The sequence below is a fragment of the Schistocerca nitens genome, chromosome 5 (genome assembly GCF_023898315.1).
Source record: "Schistocerca nitens isolate TAMUIC-IGC-003100 chromosome 5, iqSchNite1.1, whole genome shotgun sequence".
In the NCBI taxonomy this organism is placed as follows: domain Eukaryota; kingdom Metazoa; phylum Arthropoda; class Insecta; order Orthoptera; family Acrididae; genus Schistocerca; species Schistocerca nitens.
Window position 1 is genome coordinate 654,740,881 of NC_064618.1, and position 14,322 is coordinate 654,755,202.

General features: G+C 39.8%; 1 protein-coding gene across 1 annotated transcript in view; it reads right to left on the reverse strand.

Annotated features, from left to right (window-relative positions):
• LOC126260640 (uncharacterized) overlaps nt 1–14,322 on the reverse strand; it is a 564,809-nt gene that overhangs the window by 152,445 nt on the left and 398,042 nt on the right. Inside the window, exon 10 of the mRNA XM_049957978.1 lies at nt 8,475–8,579. Coding sequence (XP_049813935.1) covers nt 8,475–8,579 — 105 coding nt within the window. The remainder of the gene's footprint in view (nt 1–8,474; nt 8,580–14,322) is intronic.

A 14,322-nucleotide genomic window follows, 5' to 3' on the forward strand; every position in this document is an offset into this window, starting at 1 on the left:
CACCCAGTCTTAGCAGAGGCTGTCCATAAACGAGATCTGCAGGTGCCACATCGATCTCCTCCTTTGGCATTACTTGCAGGCCGAGCAGCACCAGTGGGAGTGCCTCAGGCCATGTGGTGTCATGGAAAGTTAGGGCAGCTTTCAGAGTCCTGTGGTGCTGTTCAACCATGCCATTTGACACCGGATGATAGCGTGTTGTCTCGTGTAATCGGATGCCACACTGTCTGGCGACGTGTGTGAACAATGTGCAGTGAAACTGGCGACTGTGGTCAGTCGTCACATTACTGGGACATATAAAGCATGCCAGTCAGGTGTCAACGAATGTGGTGGTAACGGTCTTGGCAGTGAAGTCTATGATTGGTATTGATGCAGCCAGTGAGTGAAATGGTCCACTATACTTATAAGATACCATGTGCCTTAAGAGAGGGAGAGAGCAGGCCAATGAGGTCCACATGGACGTGTGCAAATTGACATGTTGCATTGGGGAAGGTGCCTCCTGACTTTGGCAAGCTGACATGGCATGTGAGAGCATGCCCATTTGCAGCAGTCCTTCTGAAACCTGCACCAGATGAAACACACAGCGAGGAGGATCAAAATCCTGTTGGTGTCAGGGTGTTACAGCACGTGCACACAGTCGAGGGCACTGCACCGGAATTTCTCTGGTAGGAACAGTTGGTGAGCACTGGCTGAGATGTCACACCAAATTTTCCATGTAGTTCTGGGGACAGGTACCAACCTCTGTTGCAAGCTGCTGGAGGTGGCGTGACAGAAACTGTGCAGTTCTTCATCATTCTCCTGCACTTTGCCAACGTCCTCAAAGTTTTCACAAGGATGATATAATGGCACACGCTCAGGTCAAACAATCAGCGACTATGTTGTCTATCCCCAAAATATGGCGGATGTCAGTAGTAAATTGTGACATTGCTGGATATGACACGGTGAACAGAGTGATTGTTGTGAAACACATGAGTAATCAGTTTGTGGTCAGTGAAGATGATGAGTTGTCAGACTACTACTGATGGGCGGAAGTATTTCACTGCTGCATACACCGCAAGCAACTCTTGGCCATAAGCATTCCAAGTGCATTGCGATTCCGATAGCTTCTTAGAGATAAAACTGAACATCTGCCAGCTCCCATCAAGGTGCTGTTGTAACGCCATGCTGATGTCGTTCTGGCTGGCATTCACCACTACATCTAAGATTGCACTGTGTTGCTTCTGTGACATTTCATTTTGAGTCCATGAATCTCTACTTCAGCATGTCTGTCCAATTCACAGGGGTCTTCCCTTTCGAACTGGGACTGTGTAGTGCCTTAGTCATGGGCTCTTGCATGGTGGCAGCATTGGGCAGAGCATGGCCGTAAAAGTTCAACATGCCAAGGTAACGGAGTTATTTCTTGTGCATCTGAGGATGCAGCATGTTAGAATCACTTGCACTTTGTCCAGCTGTGGTGTCAATCTGGTGGAGGTAATTAAGTGGTCATGGACCTCGTTTCTCATCACACTGAATGCACACTTCACTGGATTGACAATGATGCCAGCTTCACTCAGGTGCTGAAAGACGGTAGTTAGGTGGTGGCAGTGGATCTTCAGCATCTTGGACTGCACCAGGACATCGTCGAGGTATGTGAAACAAAATGGCAAGCCTCACAATATGCCATCCAGGGACTGCTGCCAGATATAGGCAGCAGTGCAAAGACCATACGTCACAAACAGGCTTTCAAAAAACCCAAAGGGCGTTACAATGGCTGTTTTCTCAATGTCTTCGGGTGCCACCAGAATTTGGGTATATGCCTTTGCACAATCAATCTTGCTAAATAATGCACAGCCTGCCAATGCGTGGCTAAAGTCTTGAAGGTGTGGGACTGGATCTGTCTGGCACCGTTTGTGAGCTAAGAGCGTGACACTCCCCACATGGGCACCATGACTTGTCTTTCTTCAGTCTAAATGTGGCACCAATGACCATGGGCTGCTTGACTGTCGAACTGTGCCTTCCCACAGCATGACCTTCAAATCTGCCTTTGCTACTGCAAGTCTATTGTGTGCGAGTTGACATGGGTGGCATGATGTGGGAGCGCAGGACGTGGTTATTGTGTCATGCACCATCAAATGATTAATGTCCTTTGGTGCACCAGCCAGGCAAGTGAGGTCATGGAATTTTTTGAGGATGTCATCATATGGTCTAGAGCACTTCACAGTTTTTATACTGTACAATGTGGCCTGCCAGTGCTGTATCACTGTCTTTAAATTTGTTGTCACATCAATGAGCTGGCCATTTGTTATGTTGGCTAGCAACCTGTAGTGGCTAAGAAAGTCTGCACCCAGGATCAGCTCATTTTTCAGCCACAGAAAACATCCACAAATATGTATGGTGTAGTCCTAGGTCTAAATTGCTGTTGTGTGTGCAGTAAGTTTTAATGGCCAAATTGTTTGCTGCCTGTAAGGGGGTGGTGGGGGGGGGGGGTGAACCTCAGCCTTCCCTGCTGTCTCCTAATATAGGATGGAGGAATATTGCAAGGTCTGAACCCATGTTTACAAGATACTTCACGCTGCCCACACATGCTATGAAGAGACATCTTGATACTGAATTGCTGCCAGGTGCTCATAGGCCTGGTTGCACTTGGCATTTGGGAGCATGTAGGAAGGATGACACTTCGTTGCTTCATTGACGAAGCATGCATGCATGCTTTATGTGGATTTATCAGTTCATTCTTACATACATTTTAGTTGAATTTCAATAATTATTACAATTCATGCTAGAATGTTGTGGTTATCATTAAGTGTTTTGCAAAATTGTATTTATTATGGATTAAAGTATGGATGGGAAGGGGGGGTTAATTTGATGGTGTCTATTGTCATGCTATTGTAATGAAAATTATGAAAAGGAAAGTTGCTACTCACCATATAGCGGAGATACCGAGTCGCAGATAGGCTAAACAAAAAGCCCCTCACAATTAAAGCTTTGGGCCATTGACTTTTCTCAACAACAGATGACAGACACACACACACACACACACACACACACACACACACACACACACACACACACTCAAACGTAGCTCACACACATGACTGCAGTCTCACGCAATTGTAAGGTTTCAGTTGCCTGAGACTGCAACATGAGCACTAGCTGTGTTTGCATGAGTGTGTGTGCATGTGTGTGTGTGTATGTGTGTCTGTCATCTATTGTTGACGAAGGCCAATGGCTGAAAGCTTTAATTGTGAGAATCTTTTTGTTGTGCCTGTCTATAACTCAGCATCTCCACTAAATGGTGAGCAGCAATTTTCCTTTTCATAATATTGTACATTCCATCCTGGAGTTTCCATTGTTTGATTATTGGAATGAAAATTAATAACTAATGGTAGAATACAGAAGTAATTGTTACATTGGAAACAGAGAGCTAAATGAATATATTTGTCATGTGTATCAGACATTTTTGCTTTTCCCATTTATGTTTTATGACTTTTGTTGACCATGAGAGAAGAATAGTAATATACGATGTCAGATTTTGTTGTTTAATGAAAATCTTCTAAGAAAGTTAGTTGTCCTGATCCGAATGAAGCTCCTGCACACTATGCATCAGTCTCCATCTTTTGCAGGAAGTCCTGTGTTTTGCAGTGATGGTAGAGTATCATGTTTGTATAGCAAGAGAATTGCTTTCAAGTATTTCTACCCTGGCCACCAGGAGAGCTGGGTTGTATGAGCAATTTTTTTCTCCAGGCACATGTTTAGCTTAGATTTAAATTTATTTTCTGTTTTGACTACACTCTGATACCGTGCTATGATGTTTTTCAGCATCCTTTCTGATTAAAAACTGTGATTTTGTAAGGAGGCTATGCTTCAATTCAATTATTCTTGAGTTATGAGTGGAGAGTAGCCTAATGTGTTGGAATTAATAAAATCTGTTATCCATTCCTGAGTTTTTTCCTCCTATATATAGAACACATCTGACAACTGTCGGGCAGCATTTCCCCTATAAGCACTGACAACTGGTGATCCAAAGGTGCCCGGAAGGAAAAGTAATGTGACAGAGACACAGCGAACCATGCAATGGTTGAAGAGTGCACTGTTTCAGGATTAGCACTAAGCCTTTTCCACCATTCTGGCCACACAATCTTGTTCTTTGGTTTGCACAAGAAAACGCATATTTCTGCTGCATGGGAAAAATGGCCAATGTGACTAAGTTTGCCCTTGTCTTAAATCTGTTGGACCACAGATTTGCAGTCAAGGTACAAGATATCATTACCGCACCACCTGAGAAAGGCGCATACACTAAGCTCAAGACAGAACTGATACAACATGCGGCTGCCTCCCAGGAAGATCACATAATCACATTCGGCAAGTGCTACCACAGGAAGAGATCAGCAATATCAAGCGATAGCAGTAACTGAGTCATCTGCGCAGTAAAGTTGACATGGGCACAGTATAGGATACCTTGCTATGAACATTATGGGATAGCCATTTGCCACCGCAGATCAAGGCAATCATTGCCTCACAGACAGACATACAGCTCAATTGAGCAACACATAGATATGTTGGTAAGATTGTTGGTTTGGTGATCAGGCAAAGAAGTGTTCACCGTCTTGTTTGTTCCCAAATGTCACTGACAGTTGGCAGTAGGTGCAACTTACTGCTGAACATCCTCCAAGTGCCTGTTTTTAACCGATTGAGGGTCCGGCATCAAATTCCTGGTAGACACTGGCTCAGACCTGAGTATATTGCCTTGTATGCCTCTGCATCATTGCCAAGCACCAATTGCTTTTTGCCTAACAGCTACTAACAACTGATCAATTGCAATGTATGCCACTCAACAGTTGGACCTTAACATTGGACTGTAACACCATATCACAGAGGCAGAGCAGACTTGGTGCACTACCAGCTACTAGCAAATGTGTTGAATGCCTGCTTGGTGGACAATGTCACCAGCCTTACTGTCACCGCCTTCCAATGCTGCATAGCAGTCCACAATGCCAAACTGATGTCCAGTGGTGAGTATGTTGCATTACTGAGGGACTACCTGACTTTGACCAGGCCACCCAGTGCCCCAAGGTGAATACCCCATGATGCATTGCACCATATTAAATCAATGGTTGGACTCTCAATGGTGTGTATGTCTAGATGTTTGCTAAGTGTTTGGCTCCGGACCGTTTAGCAACTGCGAAGGCCAAATTTGATTTCATGTTATAGGAAGGCTTAATGCGACCATCTAAAAGTTTGTGGTCATCGGAATTATACTTAGTGCCAAAGAAAGGTGGCACCTGGCACCCATGCAGTGATTATTGTGGCTTAACTTTCAAACAGTTTCTGACAGATACCCTATACTGCTGTTAAGGGTCTTTTTACACGCTACATGGTGCCACCATTTTCACTGTCTTGGACTGAGCAAAAGCTAACACCCTGATACCTGAAGCTGCAGGAGACATACCAAAGACCACCATAATCTCACCTTTTGGTTTATATGAGAGCATGATTATGACCTTCAGCTTATGCAGTGCAGCTCAAATGTGGTAGAGATTTACAGATTCTGTTCTTCAAAGATTACCATTCTGCTTTGTTTACCTTGATGATGCACTGTTGTTCTCCACCAATCTGGAACAACATCATCAGCACCTGCTTGAGGTCTTCGGATAACTAGAACAATATGGAGTCACCAGAAGTGACGTTTCTTGGTCATAAAATCTCAGCTGTGGGCTTCCTTCCTCTAGCTGAGAAGGTAGAAGCAATACTACAACCACTCAGGCCACCTACAGTCATGGAATTATGACGTTTCTTGGGTGTACTTAATTTCTACAGATGACACCTTCCCAATGCAACAGAGATACAGGAACCTTCGACAGCAATATTGTCAGGTCGTAATGTTAAGACAGGAAGTCTCTTGTGCACTGGACAGAATATATGTTCTCCGCATTTGAGGATGCGAAGTAGAGCATGGCTGAGTGCAGCATTTTAAGCATCCCCAAAACTTGGTGCACCACTAGCTACTGTCAAACTTGGTGCACCACTAGCTACTGTCATGGATATGAGCCAGATACCCATTGGTGTGGCACTCTAACGAAGCCTGGCAGCCACTGGCATTTTACTCCCACAAACAAAATGGAGTATATATGACTGTAAGCTTCTGGCTGTGTACCAGGCAGTCAGATATCTTCATCTGCAAGTCAAAGTATGAGTCTTTACTTTCATGACTTCTCTTCTTCTACATTGATCTATAAATGTTTACCAACAACAGGTAATGTATGTGTGGTGAGAGGGCGGAGAGGGGGGGGGGGGGAGGGGGGGCTAGCGGTAGGTAGAAAGCAGAGCCAAATCTTGTAAATAGGGTGGGTAAATTTGAGCTCCAAATCCCTCAGCTTTCCTATAGCCAAAGGACACCTTATATGCAGATGCATTCTCCTGAAATGGGGTTACTTTGTTTTTTTCCTTCATCACCTTTTTCTAGAACATTTGTGTTGTATGTACCAGTTATTGATTTGCCCTTAGTAACATAATTATCAAGAAGAACTCTTTTTTTATTCCAGATGAGACTTCCTATTATCTTTCTTACAGATGAGATCAACTTGACTTTTTGGTGCAAAATTAATAGCTGCCACTGACTGCAAATGGGTTTGTTTCTTACATGAGGTGTTATCCACAGTAAAAAAAAACCAGTTCACAAGGTTGACTGCATTCTTTTTAAAATGATCCAAACATTCAGTCTTCATGATTTTCTTTTAGCAGCTTGTTCTTGCTCTTAACTGATAAAAGTGAGGTTGACAATTATCTTTGTGAGGCCATTGCTTTCCATTGCTTTTATTTCTTTGTGAATAGTGGGTATATCTTTCACAGTGTCCACAGGAGTGTGTGCGCGCGCACGCTTGTGTGTGTGTGTGTGTGTGCACTTTTGCAAGAAAAAAGCAAGAACTTGAAAGCTAGTGTGAATGCTGTTATTTCCTGTTATGTGTCTCTGTTCACTACATATTGGTCCGCTGTAGGTGAGAAAAGCATTTCTCATATTTTACATATACACTGTGTATCACTCAAGTGTATGACGGAGTATTCTTTTCATTCATATTAAGATTTCTTCCTGCTCCATTCATGGATGGAGCGTAGGCTGTATGAGTGCTTGTTCACCTGTGCGTAAGTTATTATTTGCTTATATTTAATATGCTCAATCAGTTTGGGATAGATATGTAGAGGTCCAAAGAATGTCCATACTGTATCTCCTGAAATATGGTTCACGAATTCTTCTAAGCCAGTTTTTGTGATATATATATCTTTCTTTCAGTGTCTCCCACCTGAGATTTTACACTATCTCAGTTGTACTCTTTCACAAATCAAACAAGACTATATGACAATTCATACTACTCTTCTTTGTATACACTCTATGTTTCTGCAGTGACACAGGTCCCACCCTCTTGAGCAACCTGCAAGAATGGGCTATGTATATGTTTTGTGTGCAGATATTTGTAGACAAACTATACCCATATCAGTTGTACAAGCCATTGTACTGATTTGATCTACGGGACAAATAATAAATAAATAAATAAATAAAAGCATCCTATCAATGATTTGTAGCCTGTCATTTGTTTCACCTATTACTGAGGCTATATTTTTGTTCCACTTAACATCTCTATACATGGTTACTCACAAATATTTGCATGACATGACTGACTAATTGTAACTAATTAATCCTGTAGTCAAAGGATATCACAGTTATGTTTCCTGAAGTGAAAAATTTAGCATTTCCCTACATTAAGAGCTACTTGTCAGTCTTTACACAAGGCTGATATTTTGTCCACATCTAAACAAGTACTACCGCAATATGTACTGGATTGCATTTGCTCATATACAAGTCCATCATTTGAGAAAACCCTGAGATTGCAACTGATACTATCAATCAAAGCATTATGTATAACTTGAACATCAATGATCTTACTACACTCCTCTGAGTCAAACCAAACCTCCTTTGGTGTCAGTAGATTATTCTCAATCCAGGGTAATGTGCTGTGTCCTATTTGTCATGAAATTCTCATGTGTCTGCCTTATAAGGCAAGACAATCATCCCTATTGTCATTTTGCTCAGTAAGTTGGAGATGAGTGGGGTAGCAAATTAGGGATGGAGTGGAGAAAAGTAAACACAAAAGAGAAGCCAGATTAGAGTCTACTCCATTAAATTCATATATATGAACCCACAGTACAGTGATGGTAACAAGACGTATAGCAAGGCCAGATTTGGTATGAAATTTGAATGCACTAGACTACAGAGAACATTACAAATGGGAGAATACAAGGCATGAGAGGCAAGCCTCAGCTAGTTACATTCTTTACTATATGAAACTTAAATGTCATACAAACTATTCACAGTGGGAAAAAATGAGATTAAAGAGATACAATTTCAAACACAGGTGTCAGTGAACACAGGTATTATGAAGGGAAATGGAGATTCATTAAATATGAACTGTTTTTGTTTCATGTTTCTATGATATAACGCTTACCGATTCTCCTGTTGTAATGCAAGCAGAACTGGCATCATCTTCTCCACTGTCGGAGTTGGTGCTACAAACTTCTAGCCGGATGTAATAATTTACACCGTTAACAACCTAAAACAAATGTACCTTTTTTTATATCAGAACCACAATGAAGTCCAAATCTGAAGGCAGGTTCATAAATGAAACATAACACTTACAAGAAAAAGCACATTTAGTACTGACTCCAATGTACAACCAGCACAGAACTGACCTCTTGGATGGAAAATGCAGCTATTTATACAAACACTGAATATTGCTGGATGCCAGTATTTACATAATTATCAAGTATTCCTGAATGTACAGAAATTACAATCGTAAGATATTTCAACAACCTTCCAGATAAATATCAAATCTGTTAATGTAAACTTTCGTGTGCATGTGCATGTGTGTGTGTGTGTGTGGTGCGTGTGTGTGTGTGTGTTTGTGATCTTCTCCCAAACCCCTGGATCAATTTCAAACAAATGTAGCCTTTGAGTATCAGCATTGTGGGATTTATATCCTCCTAGCTCCAATAGGAGTACAGATGCAGGCAAAAATGTCTTTTTCAGCCCTTGGCATATTGTCTCCCTGTACAACAGACATGTTCCACTGGAATGATGGGGCCGAGTGTAAATTTTGGTTGTGTTCATTACCAGAATAAACTTGACATAAATGTTAAAAAGTGTTTAACATGTGGAAAAATTGATGTATATCTTGATAATATGTGTATCGCAGGTTTTGTTATTGAAAAAGTTTCGGAAGGAAGACATGGTGTGGCCCAGAATTGCATAACTGAAATCACACATGGAGCTAGTACCACATCTTACAAATCGTGAGAGCCAATACAAAGACTTTGCTACTGCAAATCGTGTGCCATAAAGGGCATAATGTGCATAAACTGTAAAACTGTATACCATTTCACATGTGTAAAGGCAGATCCAAGGCGAAAACTATAGTGTTGCAAAAGGTGTAATGAATATGCCCTAGACAAAGCACTACAGAAGAGCAACTGCAAAGTCGAAATTATTGCTATGCTGTTAGAAGAGGTACATTCCTTGAAATACAAATATACCAATAACAATCAATGTGAGTATAAAATAAACAGTGATCTTGTAATTGATAATGATACTAGAACCAGCAGTAACAAATATGATACCAACTGCAAAAAATCTAGGAAAACTGCAAAAAGTGGTATAGCATGTGTAAAATGAGAAACAAAATTTCACTTTCAATGTGCAAAGGTGGACTGCACATTGAAAGGAAATGAGAAGTTTAGAAAAACATGGAAGTGTAATATGTGTAGGCCTACCGATATACTAAACAGGGCCGTAAGTATCCCGCTAACAAACAGATTTGAAGTGCTCGATGTAGACAGCAACGATGAGACTCTTGAAGCTCAAACAGAACACTCTCAATCATCGAATGCTGCATTAACTCTTCCTGAAAGCACTACAGTTTCTGAACTTCAACAAGGACATCAAATTCTGTGTGATGCTGCTGTTCCTGTTCTGAAAACCATCTGTCACCATGACTTGCTTTATAGTATTCCAAGGAAGCTTATCATTCTTGCCGATAGTCACGGTCGAGAGATTGCTTCTCATATAAATGAAGTTGCTGAAACTGTGAAGGCAACAGGATTCATCAAGCCTGGCGCATCTCTCTCTCAAATATGTATGTATATACATTCAGAAGAAATCAGTAAGTTGTCATCCAAGGATTTCATTGTACTACTTGGTGGCTCTAATGACATGTACCGTAATGAAACATCAGTAGCCTGCCAAGAACTAAAGAGGTGTCCTAGGACACACAAATGTAATATATGTAAACATTCCACAGAGGTACGACTTACATCAGTTGTCTTGTGTGAACAGAGAGATCAAACTTGCAAATGAACAGCTTTCAGACATATGTAAACGGTTTAAAAATGTAAATGTTCTAGATGTAAGTGGTGTTGGTCGAAGATTCCATACCTCACATGGGCTTCATTTGAACAGTCTTGGGAAAAGGTTTTTAGCACAAAAACTAATTGAAAGAAGCACAGGCAATAGTTTTACTACAAATTCAACAGTAATGACAAAATGTGTTTCATCGCCAACCACAGAAAAGAAAAATAGTGATTTTTTCCCACAGCAACACATTCCAGTAATAGTCAACACTCCAATAAGACCTTTTTAGGCAGAACAGAAGAGAGCACAGTGTAAATGTTGTACATTTTGATAATTTAACTTGTGTGAAAGCTAACATTAAGGAACCAGTTAAAAATACAATTGATATGCTATATTGTTTAAAAATATTTCATCAGAATATAAGAAGTCTTTTGATTAAAAAAGAAGACCTGCTGCTTTCTCTGCAAGAAACAGCTGACACAGATGGAATTATTCCTGATGTGCTCTGCTTAACTGAACATCACTTGGAGGAAGCCACAGAAATTAATCAGCTACATTTAAATAGTTATAAAATTGGTTCTTCCTACTGTCACAACAACTTAAGACAAGGTGGAGTGGCAATTTACACACACAATACTATTAAGTCACAAGTTACAGATGTATCTAAATACTGTATTGAACAGCACTTTGAATGTTGTGCAGTCAAATTAGAGCTCAAAACACAGTTCCTGATCATAGTAACAGTTTATAGGGCACCTATGGGAAACATTCAAAAATTTCTCTCTCAGCTAGAAACAGTTCTTACTAAATTTTATAGAAACAATAGTAATGTCATCACATGTGGTGACTTTAACATAAACTTACTCACAAAAAAATAACAACCAGAAACTATTAGAATCACTACTGTTAACCTTCAATCTGCTCCACATGATCTCATTCCCAACAAGAGTACATGGGCACAGCAAGACCCTGATTGATAATCTGTTCCTAGATCCCACAAATTACAATGAAGTGATGACATAGACTGTAACAAATGGTCTGTCTGATCACGATGGTCAAATGACAACCCTAAAACTTGCCAGCAGAAAAACAGCACATGGCCGTTGTAACCAAGTCAAACATGTTAGAACAATAAATGCCAAATCTACTTGCTTGTTCAGACATAGTTTATGCCATGAACAATGGGAGGAAGTATACCAGGCTGACACAGTGAATGAGAAGTTCAACTCTTCCCTCAACTTATTCCTTAAACATTTTGAAGCTTCTTTCCCCCAAAGACAGATTAAAATCATACCAGCCTGTAGTAAAAGGAAAGAGTGGCTAACTACTGGCATAAAAATATCATGTAACAAAAAGAGATATCTGTATGTACAACAGAGGACTAGTACAGACCCAGCAGTAAAGTTACATTAGAAGAAATACTGTAAAATTCTAACAAGTCTAATCAAGAAGGCCAAACAGTTGCACTAAGAAAAAAAAATAGCAACTCAAAAAATAAAATAAAAACCATATGGCACATCATAAAAAGTGAGACAAATAGGGACATAAAACCTGACAATAATAAACACAAAGTTGCAGCCTCAGAGTTCAAAAAATTTTTCTCACTATAGCTGAAAACACAGTGATCCATAATAAACAGTCTCAAACAGAAGCTATTGAACTACTTAACCACATTCAAATAACATCTAAAGTAGCACTTCATTTCAGAAGTACAACCCCTAAAGAAATTGAAAAAAACCATAAAATTACTCAAAAACTCAGATTCCTGTGGATACGGTGGCATATCAAGTAGAATTTTAAAATCATGTGCAGACTTAATCAGTTATATATTGTGCTATTTGTGCGACCAATCTACGGAAACTGGTGTGTTCCCAGATAGATTAAAACATGCAGTAGTTATGCCAATCCACAAAAATGAGGCAAGGGATGAAATAACCAACTATCGGCCCATCTCTCTGCTGCCAGTGTTCTCAAAGGTATTTGAGAGAAAAGTGTCTGATAGGATTTATAGTCACACTACACAAAATGGCTTACTGGCTCCTACACAGTTCGGTTTTCGTAAGGGCTCCTCCACAGACAGAGCTATATTTAACCTATCAGATGAAATTTTAGGTGAATTAAATTACAAAAGGTATCCAATGGGGATATTCTGTGACGTTGCCAAGGCATTTGATTGTGTAGATCACAACACACTCTTAAAAAAGCTTCCACATTATGGCATTAAAGAGAAATCTTTGACTTGGATAGGATCATACTTACAGAACAGGAAGCAAAGGGTTGTCTTAAGGGGGACAGGTACAGCATTAAAACCAGACTGGGGAAATATAAAGTATGGGGTGCTGCAGGGCTTGAGTCCTGGGCCACTAATTTTCCTGATCTACATTAATGATCTATCAATCACAATTAATAACAGAGCAAAAATAGTAATGTTTGCCGACAATAAAACTAGCCTCGTAGAAGGACCCAATTCCACAATGCAGGATACAGCCATGACAGTCTCTACTCAAGTACAGAAATGGTTCACTGTGAATAGCCTAACCTTAAATCTTTCAAAAACCATTATGATACAGTTTCTGACAAAAAATAAAAAAATATAGTTCCTGAAATACATGTTAACAATCACAAAATTAATGAAACCACACATACAAATTTCCTAGGTATTCAGATAGACAGTCACCTAAGCTGGAAAGAACAAGTTGATCAGCTGGTCAAGAAACTTAGCTCATCATGCTTTGCACTAAGAGCTCTCCATCAGTTAGTGGACAGAGAAACAATGTTATTGTCATATTTTGCGTATTTCCATTCTATTCTCTCCTATGGCATAAACTTCTGGGGAAATGCTGCAGGTGTTGAAGAAGTATTCAGAATACAAAAACGAGCAGTGAGGCTAATATGTGGGGTCCCTAATGGGGCATCTTTCAGAGGACTCTTCAAATCTCTCAGGATACTTACCATCACAGGTCAGTATATATATACTCACTGATGTTATTTGTAGCCAACAACAGGGAATTGTTTCAGAAAAATTGTAACATCCACAACCATGACACAAGACAGATTAAAAATTTTCACCAAGGCTCTGCAACTCTCACTAAAGTACATAGGGGAGTTACTGAGTCAGGTATAAATGTCTTCAATAAGCTCCCTATCAATATAAAAAAGGAAATAAATAATATACAGGTTTTCAAAAGGAAGCTACAATCATTCCTCATCAAACAAACTTTCTATAAAATGAATGAATACTTAGAGTTATAGGGTGTTAGAATGGGGAAATTGCCTAAGAAAAGCACTCCCTTAAAGATAAAGTGTGATACTGTTACTTGTAGTTTAACTGAAATTGTGGTGATAAAATGTAAATTTATCTATGTTATTAGGAGAAAATGTGAACTCCCATGTATCCCACACTCTTGAGTATTCACTTAAACCTCTTCTTAAGGAATGCAGTTAAAATTTCTATTCAATCCAAACGATGACCATGAAGCAAATTTACCTGCTTATATATGTCAGTAGCATAAAAATATGCACTATCACTTATTCTACTATTTTAAACAGCCACTTAAACTGTTTCTGGCGTAATGCAATCTTTACTACTGCTTGCAAGTAATTGTTCTTGTTAAATAAACAAATGTCTGTGCAATGTAATGGATAAATGTTCATGTTCTACCGTAATTGTATCAATTGACTTGTCCTATATTACTTGTATGCTGGTTGTATAATATGTAATCAACAGGACCAATTAAATAAATAAAAATAAATAAATAAACAGTGTTGAGCTTCTGACATCCAAGTAGTGAAAAAGGATATAATACCACCAAAAGCAGTGCTTTAGAACTTTTTTCATAGTCCCGTTGTCCACACAAGTGTAAAAATCCATACCAAGCCTCCTGGGCTCTATCTCAGTCACCAATGCTTAGCCTTACGGCACTTTTGTCTTTCTCCTGGACTTCCAGTGT